At 38.3% G+C, this 21,222-nt stretch overlaps 1 protein-coding gene across 1 annotated transcript in view; it reads right to left on the reverse strand.

Moving 5' to 3' along the window:
• The window catches only part of SHISAL1 (shisa like 1), an 84,711-nt gene that overhangs the window by 42,440 nt on the left and 21,049 nt on the right, over positions 1–21,222 (reverse strand). Inside the window, exon 2 of the mRNA XM_075491736.1 lies at positions 1,154–1,252. Within this exon, the coding sequence (XP_075347851.1) occupies positions 1,154–1,220 (67 nt within the window). The 5' untranslated portion in view covers positions 1,221–1,252. The remainder of the gene's footprint in view (positions 1–1,153; positions 1,253–21,222) is intronic.

Here is a 21,222-nt window from a genome sequence, read left to right on the forward strand (position 1 = left end):
GAAGGACTCTAAAGGAAAAGAGTGTTTTAAGATTAGGCAGAGCAAACAAGCAATGAGACTGTGGGCAACAAAATGCACACTTGAACTAACTGATGAGGATCTAACACTGAATATTATAGGCATTACGCAGACAGAGCAGTAACAACTCTTACTAGAGCACAAGGATACTTTAAGATATATAATGCCTGGTAAAGTTTTAAGGTGGTTCGGGATGTGATGTAGTACAAGGCAGTAAGGAGCAGTGATGGAAAAAAAATTTTTTTTGGATTAAAAAGTGCTTCAAGAATGGAGGATAAAAGAGGTTGTACTGAGAGCTAAAAACTCATAGGATCAAATCTATTTGGATTAAGAACCTTTTAAATTATTTTTTTAAAAATATTCATTCATAATTACAGAAAACCTTAATGCCATAAATAACTCCTGAAGAACAAATGCAACTAATAATCATAGCATTCGACCAATTCTCAATCTAACAACTGACAGATTTCTGCACAAATCCTTTCTGTGTGCTAGTAGCAAACATCTAAGGCAGATCTACCAAACATCGGGAGAAAAATCTCTGGAACCACTCGCTGGTCCAGTCAATTCTTTAGATTCAAGAAAATAACATAATATTTGTGTACCATGATGTCATGCATTTTTCTTTTAAATATATATGACAGGTTACATTGTATCTAACATGTATTCATCTCAAGAATAGCTGATGTTCCAAGTTCAATCCTTCACATGCTTACATACTCTTGTGTGCACTTATAAAAACACACAATTGGAACCTGACTTGCTCTGCTTCCAATAGATGGTTATTTAGCAAATTGATTGGATTGTATAGTGGTGTGGAGCGTGCTTTTTTCTTTTAGATTCACATGCTGTTTTGAAAAACTAGCATATCAAAACAGTAGCTTTGTTTCTTTTAAATTTTCAGCCTGCTTTACCATGTCAGTGTCCCACCACCTTTTCCTTCTTAAACTGAATTTTCAATTTCATTTCAAATTCCAGCTTCCAGTTCTTAAATACAAAGAGGCTTTCTTTATTTATTACTCAATTAAAAATCCTTTTCATCTTGTTTGTTTTGTAGGAACCCAGTATTACATTGCAACTACTTTTGCCCTGTGGCACACATCAGTGAAAGATAAATTCAAAGTATAAAAGTTACCTGCTGACAAGAGTAACGAAAGCAGAACCATCAGCACATTGAAGGACTGTTGACCACAACTTGTCATCGTTGGCTTTCATTGGTCCATTCGAGAATTACCTGTTTGACAAGATGCAACATCATGGTTAAATGTCTCTTTCATCTCACTTTCACTGTTCAAACCTTTGCTTTCCCACAAAGCTTTGGTAAAATGAGATGGCTTCACACAATAAGAAAAAAAACCCATACTTTTTTCTGGACTTAGAAGTGAAATAAATTCTCCTTTCTATGATTTCGTTACAATTCCTTTCTCATTTCACGATGAATGTATACAGCTATTTACATACTTTTCATTAACCCAGAGTAGAGATGAATCATATAAAGTCTTCATTGGATATTCATACCTCCCCTGTAATCTGCATTGAGCAAAACTGTGCTTGTTTTACTGTCACAAGAATGGGCTGTTGTATTATGCCTATAAGGACTAGAAGGATATAAACAATATAAAAATAAATTGGCTGCTTTGAAAGTCAATCTGTTTTACCCCATTAGAGGGTGCAGTCCTTCAGAAAGTGGGTCGAGCAACTGAGATGGTTGGAAACATTTCAAAAAATGTCTTTTCATTAGAATCAGAGCATTTCATGGGATTATTATTTCTTGTTTTCCTAGAAATGAGGGTGAGATGTGATGCAGTTTGGCTGGCAGTCATCATAAAAAGGCTATCCTAGTTTTTTGCAGAACAGCCCCACAATGCATTTTGTATCCACATTGATTCAACGTCACCAGCTGCACATTCTACAGCTCTAGCAGAGGCTCTGTCCCAATGCAAGTGTTGTCATCAACACCAGTAGGAACATCTGGTACCCTATCCTGTTGTCACTGCAAATGCAGACTAACGCTGGACGTATAAGGTCATCAGCGTCCTGAACTCACATTGACATTAGAGAATAATAAAGAGGTAATTCATTGGTTTGTACAACAACACTGGGAGCTTGGGCTATAAACCAGAAAGCCTACGTGGTGCTACTGAAAGCTGGTGGGGTGAGACTAATTCTTGGGTTGTTAAAAAAATTGTTCTAAGGTGTTTATAAAGGAGCAACTTGGAAAAAAGAAAGGAAAATGGCAGTTTATGTCAAAAATTACACTGTTTGTTTCTGACAGCTCAAGAGCAATATGATGCCAAATGCTTATGAAATCAGCACCGTATCATATAAATACTAGGTAGTTTACTAACAGGTGTCTACTACAACCTACTGAATCAAATTAAAATCCCAAGACAATTGCACCTGCATGTAACAAAAGCGGAGGGGGTGAAAATCAACATTATCATGAATAACTAAATTCTGAGTAACATATGTGGGCACAGGAGGAGAGACACAGTGTTATCTATGAAGTGTTTAGAGACAAAAGATTTCTCACTAACAAAAAATGCTGTGTCTGGCACAAGCAGATTCTCCAAGAAGTCATCTTAGCATATGAAAAAAACCAGATCACAAACCTAAAAATCAGTGTAACTTTTGTACAAGAAATCATGATAGTTTATACTGTTATCTGCAAGCATGATTACCATCCAAACCACTGTATTTGTAGCTTTAAAATAAGTCAGTTCTTCCAAGGGGAAAACAATTAGAAACCATAACACCATGAAAAAAAAAGAGTGCAGCAAACTATGAATGCTAATTAAGAATATTTCTCTAAGCATTAATCCTGTTTGAAAATGCCGCCACCTTTTTTCAGAAGGAGTATCATATTAATTAAAACACCAAGCAGACTTAAAGTTAGAATTGCATAAAAAAGCATAATACTGAATATAAGCCAGAGGTTAAGAATGTAGGAGTTTAATCAAGAAAAACAGATATAAAGAACAAGCTATTGCCAATATCGTTAGCAATAAAAGGAATAAGATTTTTTCCTGAGTAAACCAAACCTGCAGGAATTCTGATAGTGATTCATTACTAGAGGGAAATCTTGGCTTCAGTAACAGTTAATTAAAAAGAGATCAATACGCACTTCTGTTGTGTATCTGGGAAGAGACAGATGTTTGGTATAGCTGAGACTATTAAATATTTCCATATCAAGAATAATTTAGGATGACATTAATGAGTTGATACTAAGGTTCATAATTTGATATTTGCAATTCTGTGTAATTTGTACCCAGTTATTTTAGAAGAGCTGGCTGGGGCACATTTATATCCTTTTTTCAGTTTGTTGGGAAACTATGGCAGCTTTCAGAGGACCTGAAGAAACCTAAGGACATTTTTAGAAGTAAATGAGATAATCCAGGTAATTACAAGCTTGTGAGCATGATGTGGATCTAGAGAAAGTTAATGGACTGGTTAATATAGAATCCAATTAATACATAATTAAGGAGAGTAATAAAATGAATGCATATCACTGTGGGCTTATGGTAAAGTAAATTTTATTTCCCTCAGTGTTGTTATTGATGAAGGTAGCTTAAAGATAGTAATAATATGGCAGATTTCTGTAAAATATCTCAGTAGCATGCAATTTGACCAGACCAGAATGATGGGGGGGGGGAAGCGTATCAGTTATGGAAGACTAGCTCAGACTGGAAATAAGATGCGTGTTTTCTGAAAAGTACAGTCTTGCTAGTAATTGAGTATATACAGCCTTACTGGTAATTTTTTAATCAGTACTGTATGTAGAAATCTAGAAGCTTTTCAGGGAGGGGAAGATTTATTCAATTATGTCCAACAGAACTGGCAACAATGAAATTGGCATTTTAATCCAAGTCTTGTGATGCTTGTATTTTATTAAGTGCCAGCTGGGAAGATCAGAGCAAGAGACTAGAACACTAGAGCCACACATCAAAGGCCAGGAGAGTGACATAATCCGTGTATATCTATACATAAACACACGTTTGTGATGACAGGGAAATGCTCCAACTTTGTAACTACTGCTTCAGTGATCATTAAACTGAACATGACCATTTCTAGGAGGACAGAGATACAACTAACCATTCACTACTTGACCATTTCGAAAATTTTTTTTTACATGCTGTTGTCTGACTAAAGCAGTCACATCTAGTGCAGTATCATGAGGATGTCTCTGCGCTATTAGAGCTGTCAGCCAGGTGGAAGAGATGGGCAGGAGAACAGGTGGCACACTAAAAGAAAGTGCCTAGATCGTACAAAGTATTTCCTAATGCTAGGCCACTGAATAGAGATGATAAAAACATGGTAATTAGCAGTGATCTAGCTGAATAATTTTTTATGATTATTATTAGCGAAGACTGACAGGGCTCTTTAACATTAGAGAATTACATTTGAAGGAAAGAGGAAAGGTAGATTTGGTTGTAGTTTCTTTTTCTTTTTTTTTTTTTTTTAATAAAATTTGAGGGCCCAGATGCTAAGAGATTAGGTTTCCTTTCTAGTTCTGTAAATCAGTGATTAGAAAGGTGGTCTAATGCACCAGTTTTCATTTTTAATGCACCATTTTAAGCTTATTTGTGGTCACTGTGGAGGGAAGGAGAATGCCCATCCTTTGCCATATCCTTTGAGATTCCTAGCCTCACACCACCTCCTCCCTTCTGCTAGCAATCACAAGTATCTCTGCAAGTAGACTAAAGAAATGGCTGAGGAATCACAGTTTTAGAGGCTTTTTTTCACTCTGTGTTTCAACATGTCTACTATGAAATAGAAGAAATGGTCCTTACTCATCTTTTTTAAGTGCTTTGCTATCTTTTCACAGAATAAGGATTATGTTAGGAACATTGCTTTCCCTTGCAGAAGATGCAACAATGAATAATTGAGAGAGAGCAACATTCAAAGGAAAGGTGCTGTAATGTTATAATCAAAGAGAACAGACATTAATATGAGACACAGCAGGTGGGTAGGTTTTTGTTTCTGCCAACGAAGAGCCTGCAATTGCACTGTAACTTCTAATCTCACCACCACTACAGAAACTGAACTTGTTTGTCTTTAACCTCCCTCCTCACCATGTACTTTAGGTGCAGGGACCAGATATATCTATCAGATCATTACACCAGATTTTACTTTTTACTTACACACCGTGACATTTTAGCTCTTACTCTGCTGCTACATACATTGCTTTGGTTATCCTTATAGTTTTATCTAGCTGTCTTTTCTTGAAGCGAATCAGTGAATCATTGGAAAGAAAAGCTGCCAAGAGAAATAACCATTTCATGTGGTGAGATTTTTATGTAGAAATAATTTTCCCCTCACTTTGAAGGAAAAGAAAAGCTATGTTTAGAAGAGATGTTTCAAAAACATTGCACATTTTGCATTTTTTGGTTATTAGAAAGAACAAAAGGAGCTAGGAAGAGAATTTATTAAATACATCAGCACTGCCTCACAAGTTAGCTCTCTGTATGGAATAACAGAAAACAAGGCAATTCAAGACATCATTTAGTCCATCTTTCTGTCACAGGATTAAGTACATCTAAACCATTCTTAGCAGAAGTTCACAGAATCTCCACCACCAGAGTGGTTTTCCAGCCTTCTCAGGCAATTCCCTTCCAGTGTTTCTCTAACCTCATGGCTAGAAAGGTTTTCCTATGTCTAACTTGCAGCTCCTTTGCTTTAATTCAAGCCCATCCTATCCCCGGTGGAGCTGGAGAATGATTTACCTACAGATACATTGGTTACACCTCTCCTTGCATCAGTCTTTAATTAATACATCCAAAACCTGCCATCATATCTTCACCCATCCTTTTCTTAGGCTAAGAACTTCCACTTCTTACAATCTTTCCTTAAAAAACATATTTGCTATACCTCCTATACCTCCTCTTAAATCTGGCTCTACACTTTACAGCAAGGTTGTGCGTGTAACTTTAGTGTCCTTTCGGTTTCAGTTGTTTATATCTTCTTAGTGCTCAGAAGGTGCTAATAAATACCCCAATAGCTGCCAACTCTTCCAAAGTAAATAAAATTACAGCATTACAAGAGCGCAGAGAGCCACAGAGCTTCTGCTAAGTTTCATAGTTAATCAAATGATACATAGGTATATCACTGTTATACCAAGATAGGTACATCTACATACAGACGTAACTATATAGGTAAAAACATACCACCACGAGTGACATAACTGAGGATGACTCCCTCTTTTCACACTAATGTCCAGCAGGTCTTCCAAGCTTAGTGAGTACCAGTGACCTGGCCTTGGGAAATCATGCCACAGCAGCAGTTGCAGTGATGGGCTTCCCTCCACTTCTTCCTCCATTCTCTTGGGGCCTGGTCATCTTTCACAGTTATGATTAAATAATACCCAGAAAAGCTCCGATTTCCATACTCTCTTATTCCCCAGTCTCCTCCTGGAAAACACCCTCGCTAACCTCAGACACCTATTAGCTTTGCTGCACTTCCTACATTGTTGGGACAAAGAGGATCACCAGCAGGGAAATGGCCTCCTCTCAACCCATTTGCTCATCTGAAGACAACAGACAGCACTGGTTGCATTGTGGCAGCAGTAAGGGGATGAATAATGTGGCCGAGACAATCACAGAGGTTGAGAAAGCTGTTTAAAACTAGATGGAAAAGAAAAGGCTGTGATCCAAACCAGACTTCTAGTCCAGTTCTGCTCACTTCTCATGTTAAAATAGGCTTAAAAAATGCATCTAGGATGAGTTCATGAATGCTATTTACAGTGAAATTACAGTCTTATTACAAGGGCAGCAATGTAACCAGCATGAAAGAAAATCTGATTATTAAGAAAACATGTGGTTTCACACTGCAATAACCTCAAGAAAATGTTTATGAAAAACAGATACTAGTTTTCAAGTTTTCAATTGACAGTTGTCTTACCTGAAACAATTGAAACAACCTATGAAAGGAACAACTGGCAGAAAACCTTTTGGATTATAGTGCAGCTTTAACATTACTCAGTGTCTCTTCCCTAAAAACATCTTACTACACATATGGTTGAAGTTGCACATGTGTGAGTCTCTACACAACTGCAGATAAAGCATTGCAGTTAGAGTTTTAGTATTGCTAAAAATGAGCAAATTTATATTAGACTAACTTGGTCATGAAATTCTTCCCTCTTATTTTATAAATTTTAAAATTGAAAATATGAACTACTTTGTTTTATTTCAGCCCCCCATGTTTATTATTTACCTCAGCTATTCTCCAAACAGTTATGAAGAGGCAACATGCATGAGTCCTAAAAAATAAAGCTATTAAGTATAGCCTGAAGAACATCTTGTGAACTTCAAGCAGTCCATAGCTGTTATTAATAGGACAAGGCCAAGAAACCTGTACATGCTACAACTGCCAACTGTCAAAGCCGCTCATTCATCTCCTGCCTCTTTTACCCCTTTCCCTTTTCACCAATGCATTTAGTCAACCATTGTGACCTGTCCTACACCTACATCCTGAGAGACACATCATACACATGCAAGTTGGAATTTGATTTCAGCAGTTCCTACCCTGACTATGCAGTACATTGCACAGTAGAATCTGACACAGAAGTTAAAGGATTCCTTTGTTACAAGATAATTAGTTTTAGAGAATCAGCGGTACATTCAGACCTTTTAATCACAAAATTTAACTGATGAGAAACTTCCTTAAGATAGCACAAAATCTTTATTGACAGCCAAATTCCTCACTGTCTCCATAGCAAAACTAAAGATATTAAAGATGTTACTATAATGTAGCTGTAGTGCAAATAAACTTTAGCAATCAATTTCTTGGTGCAATTCATTACGTATTTGCATTTGGTAGGATAAATATTTGATTTCCTGGATTTATTGCAGATGAAGGTCAGAAAATTTTAGATTGTTGTCTGTCCTACAACTGGCCCTTCCCTGATACATTAGATCTCATTTTGGGGAAAAATACCTAAATTACTTTGGGGAGACAGTCGGCTATGTAAAAATAACAGCTGCAGTTGTGATGATTTACTGACACTGATAACTAACTTCAGCTACCAGTTAGTGGCAACTTTCTCACTTCTCAAAAGCAAAATTCCTTCTGCAGCCAAGAGCTGCAACCTTTCCTAATGCTCTGAACACCACTTAGTTTTGTTAAGAGACTGAAATATTCATATATTCTCATTGCATGTACTGTATCAGCATGAGTGTAGGCAGCTGACAAAGATTAGTTGTAGTCATCCAGAATCCTTATTTTTAATGAACTAAACAGTTCAGATGTATACCTGGATTACTGAGTCAAACAAGGCAGCTGAGTGATTTTGTGCAACCAGCTTCTAAGATTAGCCAGCTGTGTGAGCTGAAACGAGTGCTTCATTAATGAATTAATAAATAAATCTAGTAAAACTAAACTATCAAGTCTGGTCTATTCATGGAACAAAGTAATCTGAAACAACTGAATTTTGACTCCGAAATTATGAAGGCTCTTGGTCTCCCATGAGGCAGGAATGATAAGGAAACATTTTGTAATAATTTTCTGAGAGCTTGAGAGCAGGACAGGATGCATTTTAAAGTGATTACAGATGTCTATTATTAATCAAGTTATCATTTCAGCTTTTAAGAAATACAAAGCTCTTCTCTAGGGAAACTTAAGCTTGTGTTTTTGAGGTACTTTCAGTACAGAACCAGAGCAAGTGTACTTTAATTTAAAATATTACAATTACCAAGTCTTAAATTAATAATGTAAATTCTCCTAGTTGATTGGAAACACTTTGTCCATGTGATTTAAAAGATGTTATTGAGAAATAAAAGAAGTTATGAAGGAAAGATTAGCAGTTTTATAACAGGCATGTTTTAAAAATCTCCCCAAATCTAATAAACAAATATTGCTCACCTCTATATTACAGCGTAGCTCTAAAACCTGAGAATATGTGTATCTATAAACATGGCAGTAAACCTGGCTAGTGTATTTTTATTATCCATTTGAGAAAAAAGTAATATATGAACAATTTATCTAGTGAAAAATTTGTGTGAATAAATTTTTGGTTTCACCAATATGTTGTCAGCTGTATATATACAGAAATTAAGAACTACCTATAGTCTCTATGGGAACAATTTTGATACATTTTCCTTTCAAAATGGCCTCTTCTGAAAAATAAACCTTCCTGTGAAAAGTCTGTTGACATCTAAATTTTATTTCATTCTCACGTTCTTGAACATTGTTAATCAGTATCTGTATCTAAACAGATTGGTTTCTAACCTTCCATCACTCTGGGTTTGTAAAACAGTTTCAAAAATTATTTCGCTCAAAAGTGAAAAAATATGAAGAGTAAGTTAAACAAAAGTTAAATTGAACTCAGAAAAAAGGATTAATTAAAACATGTCGAATACAAAGGAATTCAGAATTCTCATGAATACTTTTTCCCTCTTTCCATCAACTTTAGAAAGGATGTTTCCTTTTACAAATATGAATTATTACTCCATTCCTTTACAATCTAATTAAATTCCATTCCAACCCCCTGTATGGGTACCGACTTGTACTTTAACTCTGGCTAACCATGAGGCATCAATCCTTGCAAAGTTATTACCTTAAGCATGCCCTGTCTTACAGCACTAGAGCTAGTGCTTTCTAAAAGGCTCTAAAATGGTTTTCTGGCCAGCAAGTATTGAAATGATAACTTGTGTTCCTGCTCAAAAATGTCACTATGCTGTTTAACACATTTTAAAACCACGACACATTGCAATGGGAAAGCCAGCTAATTTTGCTGGCACAGTTAGCTAAGTCAGGAAAGGGTGCAACCCCTGATTAATATAACAGTGCTACAAGAAGCTGCCAGTTGTGGTTAAACTAGCAAAAATACTTTTTTTTTCCTCATAAGGATCATTTTACTATGCCAACACAATGTCTAGCTTATCTGACATAGGTGGATCTGCACTACAAGTATTTTGGCAGTATTATTCCAACTTTCCTACGGAAAACATCTCAACGTGCACTGTAAGCCAGTTCTAAATGTGAACTGAAAGCACACTAGCTGTCCTAGTGCAGACCTACGAGTAGGTTTGTCTACCCTGTGAAGAAATATAGGTTGTTTCCACTATTTAAGTTGGTTCTAGAACCAGCTCAGCTGTCTTTATATTACAGAGTAGCGTTGATATACCCTTAGTGCTGGCAGCAACAAGACTTATGAGAAATAAAATAGCCCAGGTAGTCACCTGGGGTGAACTGGCAAAATTCTGCACTTAATCTACTGTGTCCATATGTGTGGTAATGGTGTTGTTTCTGGGATGGGTTGGCTCTTGTACAAATTTGTTCAAAGGGCAAGACTTTTTCACTTTTGAAATCTGAAACTAGCCATCAGTGTTCTCTTAAGAGCAAATAACTCTTTGAGTGTGTGGCAGATAACTTCCTGACACAGCTGGTGAGTGAGCCAACTAGGGAAGGCGCCCCACTGGACCTCTTGTTCACGAACACAGGAGGACTTGTGGGTGATGTGATGGTTGGAAGCTGTCTTGGGCATAGTGATCACAAAATGATAGGTTTTGATTCTTGCAGAAGTAAGGAGGGGCGTCAGCAGAACTGCTACCTTGGACCTCTGGAGGGCAGACTTTGGCCTGTTTAGGAGACAGAGTCCCTTGGGAAGCAGTCCTGAAGGGCAGAGGAGTCCAGGAAGGCTGGACATTCTTCAAGAAGGAAATCTTAAAGGCGCAGGAGCAGCCTGTCCCCATGTGCCAAAAGACAAGCTGGTGGGGAAGACGACCGGCCTGGCTGAACAGAGAGCTTTGGCTGGAACTCAGGAAAAAAAGGGGAGTTTGTGACCTTTGGAAGAAGGGGCAGGCAACTCAGGAGGACTACAAGGATGTCGTGAAGTTATGCAGGGAGAAAATTAGCAGAGCCAAAGCCCAACTAGAACTTAATCTGGCTACTGCTGTAAAAGACAATAAAAAATGTTTCTATAAATACTTGAGCAACAAAAGGAGGGCTAAGGAGAATCTCCATCCTTTATGGGATACAGGGGGAAACATAGTGACAAAGGATGAGGAAGAGGCTGAGGTACTCAATGCCTTCTTTGCCTCAGTCTTTAATAGTAAGACCAGTTGTTCTCTGGGTACCCAGCCCCCTGAGCTGGAAGACTGGGACAGGGAGCAGAATGAAGCCCCCACAGTCCAAGGGGAAATGGTTAGCGACCTGCTACACCACTTAGACACACACAAGTCTATGGGGCCAGATGGGACCCACCCAAGGGCACTGAGGGAGCTGGCCGAAGTGCTCACCAAGCCACTTTCAATCCTTTATCAGCAGTCCTGGATAACTGGGAAGGTCCCAGATGACTGGAGGTTAGCAAATGTGACACCCATCTACAAGAAGGGCCAGAAGGAGGATCTGGGGAACTACAGGCCTGTCAGTCCAACCTCGGTGCCAGGGAAGGTTATGGAGCAGATCATCCTGAGTGCCATCACGCGGCACATACAGGACAACTAGGTGATCAGGCCCAGCCAGCATGGGCTTATGAAAGGCAGGTCCTGCTTGACTAACCTGATCTCCTTCTATGACAAGGTGACCCACTTAGTGGATGAGGGAAAGACTGCAGATGTTGTCTGCCTGGACTTTAGTAAAGTCTTTGACATCGTTTCCCACAGCATTCTCCTGGAGAAACTGGCTGCTCATGGCTTGGACGGGTGTATGCTTCGCTGGGTGAAAAACTGGCTGGATGGCCGGGCCCAAAGAGCTGTGGTGAATGGATTTTACTCCGGTTGGCAGTTGGTCACAAGTGGTGTTCCCCAGGGATCAGTATTGGGGCCAGTTCTGATTAATATCTTTATCAATGATCTGGATGAGGGGGATCAAGTACACCCTCAGTAACTTTGCAGATGACACCAAGTTGGGTGGGAGTGTTGATCTGCTTGAGGGTAGGAAGGCTCTGCAGAGGCACCTGGACAGGCTGGATCGATGGGCTGGGGCCAGCTGTATGAGATTCAACAAGGCTAAGTGCCGGGTCCTGCACTTGGGTCACAACAACCCCATGAAATGCTATAGGCTTGGGGAAAAGTGGCTGGAAAGCTGCCCGGTGGAAAAGGACCTGGGGGTGTTGGTCAACAGCCAGCTGAATATGAGCCAGCAGCGTGCCCAGGTGGCCAAGAAGGCCAATAGCATCCTGGCTTGTATCAGGAATAGTGTGGCCAGCAAGACTAGGGAAGTGATTGTGCCCCTGTCCTTGGCACTGCTGAGGCCGCACTTCCAATGCTGTGTTCAGTTTTGGGCCCCTCACTACAAGAAAGACATTGAGGTGCTGGAGTGTGTCCAAAGAAGGGCAACGAAGCTGGTGAAGGGTCTAGAGCACAAGTCCTATGAGGAGCAGCTGAGGGAACTGGGGTTGTTTAGCCTGGAGAAAAAGGAGGCTGAGGGGAGACCTTAGCGGTCTCTACAACTACCTGAAAGGAGGTTGTAGCGAGGTGGGGGTTGGTCTCTTCTCCCAAGTAACAAGCGACAGGACAAGAGGAAATGGCCTCAAGTTGCGCCAGGGGAGGTTTAGACTGGATATTAGGGAAAATTTCTTCACTGAAAGGGTTATCAAGCATTGGAACAGGCTGCCCAGGGAAGTGGTTGAGTCACCATCCCTGGAGGTATTTAAAAGATATGTAGATGTGGTGCCTAGGAACAGGCTTAGTGGCGGACTTGGCAGTGTTAGGGTACGGTTGGACTTCATGATCTTAAAGGTCTTTTCCAACCTAAATGATTCTATTATTTGGATTCCAGGAAACATTTTGGTCTTGCTCACCCTCTCATTAAAGAGAATGATAAAAAACACCCATCGGAGTAAACTGAGAAAGAACCAGCCTTCCTTCATAAAACATCTGTGATGGTGTATTGAAATGTTTCACACACTGAAATGTTTCTCAGTAACATCATAAATGAAGGCTGTTCTTAAAGCAGACTAGAACAGGATAACCGTCACTGCACCAGCTAAGGAAAAAGGAAACTGTGTGCGAGCCTTGAACCAACAAATGTCGGAGAGGAAAACTGCATGGTAGAAGATGGGAGTAACCTCCTTTCACCTGTTCTTTTGCCTCATTCCTGCTAAACACACCAGCCTCAGCCTGTAGCAGAAACTGCCGGTTTTCACTGCTATACACTTCAAGAATACATAAAAAAGCTGGATTTAAGAGCAGTACATGGCTGTGATACTGCAACCATCCTAGCTCATAGCCATTCTAATTAAAAACCCCTAAATTTTGGAGCCCCAACAACACTGAATTGTTAACAGGAACTTCATTTTGAAAGTTAGAAGGCAGGAGAACCAAGAAAAATGCTAGTGAATCCTTTGTCCTCTCCTCTTAGGCAGAAATACATGCAGGACAAAAGAGAGGAGAATTTTTAGTAGTCAGAACAGCAGGTGTGGAGGTTGCCAAGCAGAAGGAAAAAAGGCATGCAGAGCAACAGAAAAGTGGCTTTCAACAATTTATCTTTTTTTTTTTTTTTGAGCATGCATTTTTGAAACTGAAAAACCAGGTAAAACAAAGCTGTGCTGCTAGCGGTGACATCACAGGCCCCAACCTTTGCTTCACGTCGTTTGTTTTACAGGATGTAAGAAGTGCTTATTTTTTGTCTAGCTTGGGGTTTCTGCAGATTTTTTGCTGTGCACAGAGGTAGGTGTGAGAGAAGCTACTTGCAAAGACTTGTATAGAATTCCACAGAAATCCTGTTTCTTGACCTCACATGGATCAAGCATTGAACACCCCTGCCCCATTGAACTCAGTGGAGTTGACCAAAAATACAGGAATGTGTCAGAAGCACTAGCTGCAGATTGAAACCACAATTCATTTAGAAGTGACTTCCTTTGTTTAATATTTATTGGTAGGCAGGCATACATCATACACACAGAGCGTACTCCTTAATGTTCCAAGTACAATTGTACCTGTGAAACCTAGTCATGAGCCACTGACATCAACACTGTACTTTGCTCCATACAGCCACGCATCTAAGAAATGGCTTCCAGCTGAAACACTTGCCATTTATATGTCTCTAATTACAGTAGTACACAGAGAACAATCGGTATGGGAGAGATGCTGGAAAGAGGCTCTGAAAGCCTCGGGTATAGGCAGGGAGGGAGTGAAGCTCAGCTCACACCTGAAACAGGTTCTGGCATGGTATTCTGGGTCATTCCAGCGCAAAGCTGGCATTGATTGCACGTGACCTATATGTACACTTCTCTCTGCATAGTTAACTAGAATAGTTTCCTTTGTTGAAAAATTCCAATATTGATAGTTTTACATTTTTAAACAGTGATGCTTAAAGGCAAAAATTAAATGCCTCAAGAATATAACTGCACTAAGTGCCATTATGAGACTGATGAATATACTTGGTTTCAATCATGGGGCTAAGTCCCATTGGATTTAGCTGGGTGCAAAATTATGTCACTACTGAAATAAGGTTTTGCTGTCAACTACACTTGAAACACAATTTCACCTTTGCTTGGTACATGTGCAAGTCTGGTAGGAAGTCAATAGGCTCACACTATATACTGGAGACTGTAGACCAATCACCCCACATCCCAATCAACTGTAAGTGACCCTGAACACAGGCCCATGACTACAAAGCAACTGACTGAGGAATTACCACTCTGGTGGATGTGTCAGCCCCTGAGCTGACAATTGTGCTTTAGGGTGGGAAACAAAGCATTTCTAAAAAAAAACCATATACCCATCTTTCTGTAAACCAGTATTATGTTTCTAGTTTCAGCATCCTCCTAAATCCAACTTACCTCAGCATGCACTAACAGTAAGCACCTTATAACTTGCAGATGGAAAGTACACCGAGTCATGCATAAAATAAGCATGACCTAGCCATGTATTTTTATTCGGCTCAATTGGTTTCTGGTATGTAAGTTTCCTCTACATAGAGGAGGGCATTTATTTCTGCATCTTGTGCAAAGTAACTTTACCATAGTGTTTTGATTAGTTCCTTAGCTAACATAATTAAGTTTCAGGGTAAAATACCAGCTTTACTGAGGTCAGTGGGAGTTTTGCCTTGAAGTCAACAGGATCAGCTTTTTACATCAGATGCTCACATCCGTAGTAACAAACCACTACTTGTCTTCTGGTTGCAGTACCCAATAGTTCCATTGGACAGAACTTTCTGAAATGGTTCCTCTGACAATGACATTCATTTCCTATTTACCTTATAGACCAGTATATAGAACATCATCAACAGAACATATCAAGTCCAAATAATTCATATGTAAGGAAGAAAGTATGGCATTCATCATATATGTCACACAGCAAAGATATTACTAGCAAGCAATATTGCAGTCATGCAGTCCATTTCTTCTCCCAGATATTTTAGAGTCTAAACAAATGAAAAAAGACAAGTGGGGAGGTGGTACTATTTCTATTTTACAGAAAAGAAGCTGATGCACAGAGCAGTTACAGTCATAAAGGAAGAATGCATCAGATTTGAGAACTGTACATCAAGTTTCTAGGTCTAATGCCTTAAACGGGAAACACTGATTAAAAATGCCATGCTCCTGTGAAAACTGACCAGGTTAGGAAAAAAAAAAAGAAAAAAAAAAAAAACCTATTACCTATGAGAATATAAACTCACTTGATGTTTAAATGATTTTCATAGGGTTTACATACAAAAGAGAGCATGGCTAGGTAATTCTGCTGTACCCTATTTAGTAATGGTCAACTTTGAAGTCATTATAAGCCATAGTGATGCCTTCTGTACTAGTAAAGTTAGAAAGTGGCAGTAACGACTTTCTGATGGGAACTGGATGCCAGCCACTGTATCTTTGAGATACTCCTACAAAGTCTCTGACCCAAAGAACTTAGAAGAGAATTATTTAACATGTGTATAATTAAATACACTCCTCAATTAATTGAGAGATTGTGATAAAAGGATACAGGGATACCAATATCACTTTAAACCATCCTTGCAGAAAACAAGCTTAGTTATCTTTGAAGGGTCATACGTAACCTCTACTTTCAGAGATAGCGAGGAATAGGACACAACTTGAACATGTTAAAGAAGTGAAATCAGAATGTAGAGTTCTAAATCACAAGAATGATTTTTAAAATGAGATGCTTTGTTTCTGGAAATTCTGGCTGAATAACTGCATTTCCTCTCTGCAATAATACCACATCATATGCATTACCTAATCAAAGTCTATGTAAAGAATCCCTTATTGGCACAGGGAACAGTTTCTCACAGTCTGGTCCCAATGGCCCATTCTTTTGGGCATTTTAGCAATGTGAAATTAGTTACATTTGTTAAATGACAATTTTTTATCCTGTAATACAGATAGTTTTAGCTATTTTGCTTGAATTGGGAACACAGAAAATATCATAAGCCCTGATCATAAAACATATGAGAAAAAAAAGCTGGTGCTACAGCATCTAAGGCGGGGGGGGGGGGGGGGCCTGACACAAAATATGCATGCACATTTTATGAGCAGAGTATTATTTTAATCCTAGTACCTCAATGCATTTTCAAGGTCTGTTCCCAAACATTGTATCTATTTTGACAAAATTTTTTGACCCTCTTGTCTAATAAAAATATAATCCTTTTGGCAGCTGTCACAGATGCTCATTCTACAGTGATTTTCTTTTCACTAACCATAAGGCCTTTGATGCCCACTATGTAATATATTTATCAGTATGAATGAAGTCACATACCCCAGACAATCAGTTGTGTCTTGGGAGAGTACATTACATCCAAAATATACCAAATTATGAAATCCTCAGAACTCAAATGTAGCTGAACTGAATCTAATGGAGTCTGTGAAGAGCACAGGGCGTTTTTATATTTAGGATTAACCCACTTCAGCTACAGGTTCCAAACCTGAATTCCAGCCTTCCCCCAAATAAAGAGGTCTGATATGGAGAAAGGATTGAAATCTGCCTTCCTTATTTTACCTGGAATGACAACTCACAGAGACATCTCTGGAAAACTCTGGGGGAAAGACGGTTAATATTTCAAGAGGCAAAGGAGGGGATGAGACAGAAACTAAGCAACAGTGTAATGGAAAATGGGGTTGTCCAAGTAAGGAAATAGGAGCCAGATGCAGAAGTGATTTCTCCCCTCCTGTATAACCTTATTCTATTCCTTCCCATCTTCTACCTCCTTCAGAGATTGTCCTCCTGGAGATTTAGTCCATCCAGCCAAAATGGTGGGAACAGAAATGACCAGGTGACTTCTGAAGAACTCTTCCTGTTCTTGAATGTTATTCTGCTTTCTAGTTGCCTCTAAAATCCTCCTCTACCTCCCCATCATCTCTAAGTTCATTGACATATGATCTTTTCTAGCCAAAAATCAAAGTCAGCAGTCCATTCCTCAGCTTCCTTGGTAATCAACTGTCTTCTACACTATTAAACATATTGCTTTGGTTTGTGGTATTTGAGCAAAGGTCATATATTAGTCTGTATTCTCCTTGTTGTCCTATTTTCCCTCTCAAAAAAAATCCTTATCTTGGTTAACCCCTTTGCCCCTGAATCCTCATGTTTTAATACCTAGACTTCAGTTAAAAGGGTAAGCATAGACTGCAGCATGTTTTGGTGTAATTTGTGTCATGTAATCACCATCTAGGATTACTGTCCTATTCAGATGACACACTACAGGCACCACAACAATGGTAAAGGAGGCTTTTCAGCCCTTTCCAAGGGCTTTTGAATAGTCAGTGCATCAGCTGTTTCAGCTACTGTAGGTCTTAAATGTAACCATAAGTCAAACAAACTTTTAAATATGTTGTAAAGAAGTTTTGCTTTAAGAAAACAATTTAGATTTGTAGTTATAGCAAAATGTAGCAAATAAACACAGCCCTCCTAAGAAGGGTTAGGCCATCCAAGGTCTTTCATGCAAAGATATAAGTTATTCTTATTTAGCATCTTATCCATCCTACACTAATACAATGGAAAAATTTTAATTGTCCTGGCCACAATACTGAAAATTTTCTAAGCATGGAAATCTTACTGATTACAGGAAATCATCTGCCCAAAGAATGGTTTACATCATTTTCAAACACCAGAATAATACCTTATTCCATGTGCATGAATTTTGAGGGTTTCTTCTGCCTCTTCTTTGCATTGAGACACTGTTAATCGTGCTGCCTCATCCTAAAATGTGTATTCATGACAGATTTAAATATAGCAGAAGTAAAACATTAGACTAATCACTGCAATGGCAACAGGGTTTGTTTTTTGTTTGTTTTGTTTGGTTTTTTTTCCTTGCAGGTAGCATTACACCTTGCTATAACTGCTAGAACTTTAGTTTAATCATCCTAGTTTTCTGCTTACTGGCCAGGCTAGTAGCACTATCAGATGGCTATATTCTAGACAGTTAAGTTCAGCTCTGTTCTTTTAAGCCAGTTGTCTAAATTTCTTTCACATGTAGTTTAACTTGTAAGAATTTACACAAGTTCTTGTTCTTACGAAGTCTTCTTTGAGGAAAAGAGCTGATTTCCTACTTGTTCATGGTGTAAATCAAAATAGGACATTTTTATTATACTGCATGCACCAAAAATTAAGTTTTATTACAAGAATAATCATTTATAAGTCACCTAAAAATGACTATTTTTTAAAATGATAAATGTTTCATTTTCTAGATGTAGACATTTAAGAACAACAACAGAAAACCCCCCAAAATTTTATTCTAGAAACATCCAAAAGCTTATTTTATTTCTCTCTAATTTATATTGCAAGAGACATACACACTGTCCTGGGTCAAATGAAACATTCTGGGTTGATTTAACAGTTGTGGGGTTTTTTCTTCCTTGAAAAGGCAAAAACATTTCTGTTTAACCCTATTTAATGTCACTCCATTCCTCATACAATATGCTTTAATTTTGCCATATGGCCACTAACTCAGAAATCTAATTCTAATGCCAACTTCATTACACTTAAGTCAATGACAAAAGCTTCAATATAAGAACACAAAATGGAAGTTTTGATTTTTAACAATAGATTTTAAGAGGTATTTCAGTAGGTTAGAAGAGCTTACAGTGAAATTCCTAAAGAAAATTTGACTGTCATATCAGTCATAGGTCAAATCCAGTTTTCTTTCTGCAGAACAGACTGCTAGATATTTGAAAGTGGATATGAGCATAAGTTTGCTTTCATTAGAGGCTTATAATGTTTTGAAGAAAAAATTTACTCCTGAAACTCTTTACGTAATTATCGTAACAGTGAACTATTACACAGTTATTTCATTGTTTCTATAAGTGTCTGTTCTTCTCTGGAGCTTTTATCAGCATGGCTATCTCCTATTGATTAGTTGTAAATAAATAGTAAATGCTATTGGACCAGTTTAACATTCGTTTATGCTTGCATTACAAAAGGGATGATCTTCCCTTGCTGTATCACTTCTAACTTTGTATGTCCTTTTGCATCCCACCTTCCAATAAACAGTTTCAATCTTTTCAGTATTCTCTCTGCAGCAAGTCTTGTATCACTTGTCATGTGAGAAATATGGGAGAAACTCAAGAGTCCTTGAGTAGGAAGCTAGAATTATCTTTTAATAAGGCTTGGGTCATAATGCTTATTTCAAAGACGCACTTAGAAAATGAAAGAGTAATTTGAAGAAGTAAGGAAATGGTTTCAAAATGTTTTAGATTAGACTGATGTTTACATAGCTTAAAAATTGTGTTTACTTTGAGAAGGCACAGCATAGTAGTTCAGAAACCCTATCAATTAGAAACACTACCGAGTGAATAACAAAAAGTCAGTTTAAAGGAGGCTTAAACTGATATACTTCCAGCTAAGAGCTATTTATTCTCACAGGATGCTTTTGGGTCATATCTTTTTTTTCCCCCACTAATTGTCTTTACCTCAATTGTATACTGAAACTGCCAAACAAAAAAGGGTAAAACTGCAATTTCATCTTGCCCGTAAGCTCAAAGCGTAGCAGCTTCTGAAGGTGATTTTGAACAGATGAATTTCCAAAGCCAAGTCATGCAATTCATCATCTTCCTCATATTGTAAGGTAATTAACAATAATTGGGAAGGCCACTCTAACTTACACAAATCTCTCTCTCTCAGACTAAACAGAAAACTCACCTTGAAGTACAACACTGACTAAGAAAGAATTTAAGAAAAAAAATCACACTTAGGAAAACACTTCTCACTTAATCAGGCTTGCAGCTTGAAACTGCAAGACTGTGGGCACCAAGTTCCACTTAATCCTTCACAGAAAGGTTCATAACCAGGCTAGGCATCTGCACTGTAACTGCCTTCCAATGTCATAAACCTTGTCACAAAGGGGCTCTTCAAATGAAGACTATTGCAAAATATGCTCAGAGATGAGACGAAAGTTCATCTGAAGAAGTGATAATCTTCTTCAAGGAAGTCAAAAGGTAGCAACCAGAACTTAAACATCATAGTTTGCTTCCTTGCAGGGCACAGTCATTTGATAATTAATAAAGGTAAAAGTTGCAAAAAGCGCACATCTAAGAATCGCTTATGCATATAACAGAGTAAGCCTATTTGTTTATCTAGTAGAAAAATACCTGGGATCTTCAAGTAGATAACACAAGCCATAAAGAAATCCAGAAGGCATTCTTTGTTAAAGTAAGCAGAAAGGAAAACTGGTTACGAATGAAGACAAATATGACAATTAATGTTTACAACCCAACAAGCAATGAGAAAAGCCAAAGCAGCAATGTATGTGATAGCAATACATAGACTTCTAAACTAAAGATCTCTGACTGACTGCTAAATGCATGCACTACAAGACAAATAGATGCACTTAAGAGGAGACCTGTGGGGATATCAGCTCAATGAACTTGAAACAAGCTGTTAATAAAACACTGTCTCAATTGCAACTGTATAATACAGCCAGTTCAGAAGAATGCCCACATGAAGGGCTAACAAAGCATTTGCAATTAAAATCATTCATTTAAAAATCCAGACAGTCATATTTGTGTGACTGCCCACAGACATTTTCAAACTTTCTGTGGGAACAGAGTGATCATCATGTTTTTTTGAAAGCCAATATTACTATTAAAAAGGCAGATCTCCTACAGAAGTACATATACAAGGTTTCAGAGCAAATCAGCGCTTGAAAGTGCTGCCAGTTAACCTGAGGCAAGTGTTTGGGTTCTGTTGTTTGTCTTACACGTGGAGGAGAACAAGAGCTAACTGAATTCAGCCTTACTCAGCATACGAGCATGTCAGTGGGTCTCTGAAACTACTCACATAGAGCAAACATCAGTACCACCAGGAACATTAGTGAAAACTTCCATCTTGGTCTTGT

The sequence above is a fragment of the Mycteria americana genome, chromosome 1 (genome assembly GCF_035582795.1).
Source record: "Mycteria americana isolate JAX WOST 10 ecotype Jacksonville Zoo and Gardens chromosome 1, USCA_MyAme_1.0, whole genome shotgun sequence".
Lineage (NCBI taxonomy): Eukaryota > Metazoa > Chordata > Aves > Ciconiiformes > Ciconiidae > Mycteria > Mycteria americana.